This window comes from Branchiostoma floridae, chromosome 8, assembly GCF_000003815.2.
Source record: "Branchiostoma floridae strain S238N-H82 chromosome 8, Bfl_VNyyK, whole genome shotgun sequence".
In the NCBI taxonomy this organism is placed as follows: domain Eukaryota; kingdom Metazoa; phylum Chordata; class Leptocardii; order Amphioxiformes; family Branchiostomatidae; genus Branchiostoma; species Branchiostoma floridae.
In genome coordinates, this window is record NC_049986.1 from 20,252,577 (window position 1) to 20,253,726 (window position 1,150).

At 48.9% G+C, this 1,150-nt stretch overlaps 1 protein-coding gene across 1 annotated transcript in view; it reads right to left on the reverse strand.

The window, feature by feature from the left end:
- The window catches only part of LOC118421624 (UPF0764 protein C16orf89 homolog), a 40,243-nt gene extending 39,513 nt beyond the window's left edge, over positions 1 to 730 (reverse strand). Inside the window, exon 1 of the mRNA XM_035828991.1 lies at positions 333 to 730. Coding sequence (XP_035684884.1) covers positions 333 to 618 — 286 coding nt within the window. The 5' untranslated portion in view covers positions 619 to 730. The remainder of the gene's footprint in view (positions 1 to 332) is intronic.
- Between the last annotated feature and the right edge of the window lie 420 nt (positions 731 to 1,150).

A 1,150-nucleotide genomic window follows, 5' to 3' on the forward strand; every position in this document is an offset into this window, starting at 1 on the left:
TGAAGGAGGCTACCTTTTCCCAGCCCCTTTAGTGTAGTCTGCGTAGATAGGATTTTTCTTTCTATAATTGATTAATGTATGGTATAAATCAGCTACATCTAACGAGCTCGTGCTTCCGATAGTACACTTGTGCAGGGAGGCAACGGACCCTGTTTTCTAACCACGACAGCTATACCATAGTACCCTGCAAACTCAAGATATGACGGACCTCTTTGCTAAATGAACTGTATCCTCGTGTCAGTCTGGATGAAATAGCTAGTACAATCTAGTGGAAATGAAAGTGGGAACTGATGTAGTTATTTTCAGTTATGTAGCAATTTTTTAAAACTCACCCTCAGCTACTCTGAGTCCGTACAGCCCGTCCAAGTTGATGTCGTGGTAGGACTCCAGAAAAAACACCACCGCCTTTTCCAGGGCGTCCAACACTTCCGAGATGCCGGCAAAGTTTCCCTGTGGTCCCGCCCGGCCCTCGCTCCTGGTGCCGTCACTTCCACCACCGTGCGCAGAGCTGTCGTTTCTCGGGACCTCTCCGTCCGAGGAGGAGGCGCTTCTGGAAGAATATCCCCCGCCGAACGCCAGGCCCGCGAACACAAGCCACATCGCCGTCGGCAGCCTCATGTTCCCCTCAGCGCGGCTTCAGCACCCCTGTCCGGTCCGTCCATGGGTCGGCCCTGAAATGAAACAAACCCATATGAGCAGATGGACCAGCGTCAAATCAGGGCGTCATCAACTAGTCATGTCAGCTCGCGCCCTGATTCGTCACCAATGACGCGTCACGTGATTGTCTTGGCAGTGATTGGTCCATTTTGTAAGTCATCATCTCTTCAATCTGGACTGGCAATCGATGTTTTGAATGCTGCCCACGAGTTGGCCTCAGCAAAAAATATAGAAAAAGAAATGATTTTATGGCAACCGACTAGCAGTGTATATTGCCTGCAATGATCCATCGTTATACAATAACGACCCTTATTTGCTTCCGCGAGTAACCAGATGAAAAAAGCAGTGGAGGATAACGAGCAGCATTTGCTGAGATGGATTAAAATCAGACCGTGAAGTGGGGTGAACAGAGCATTGCAATACATTAATTTGATTTGGTACAGCGGTGCTGTATGACATTCAGCGCCGTACAAAGGGCAGCTACAAAAGGAAC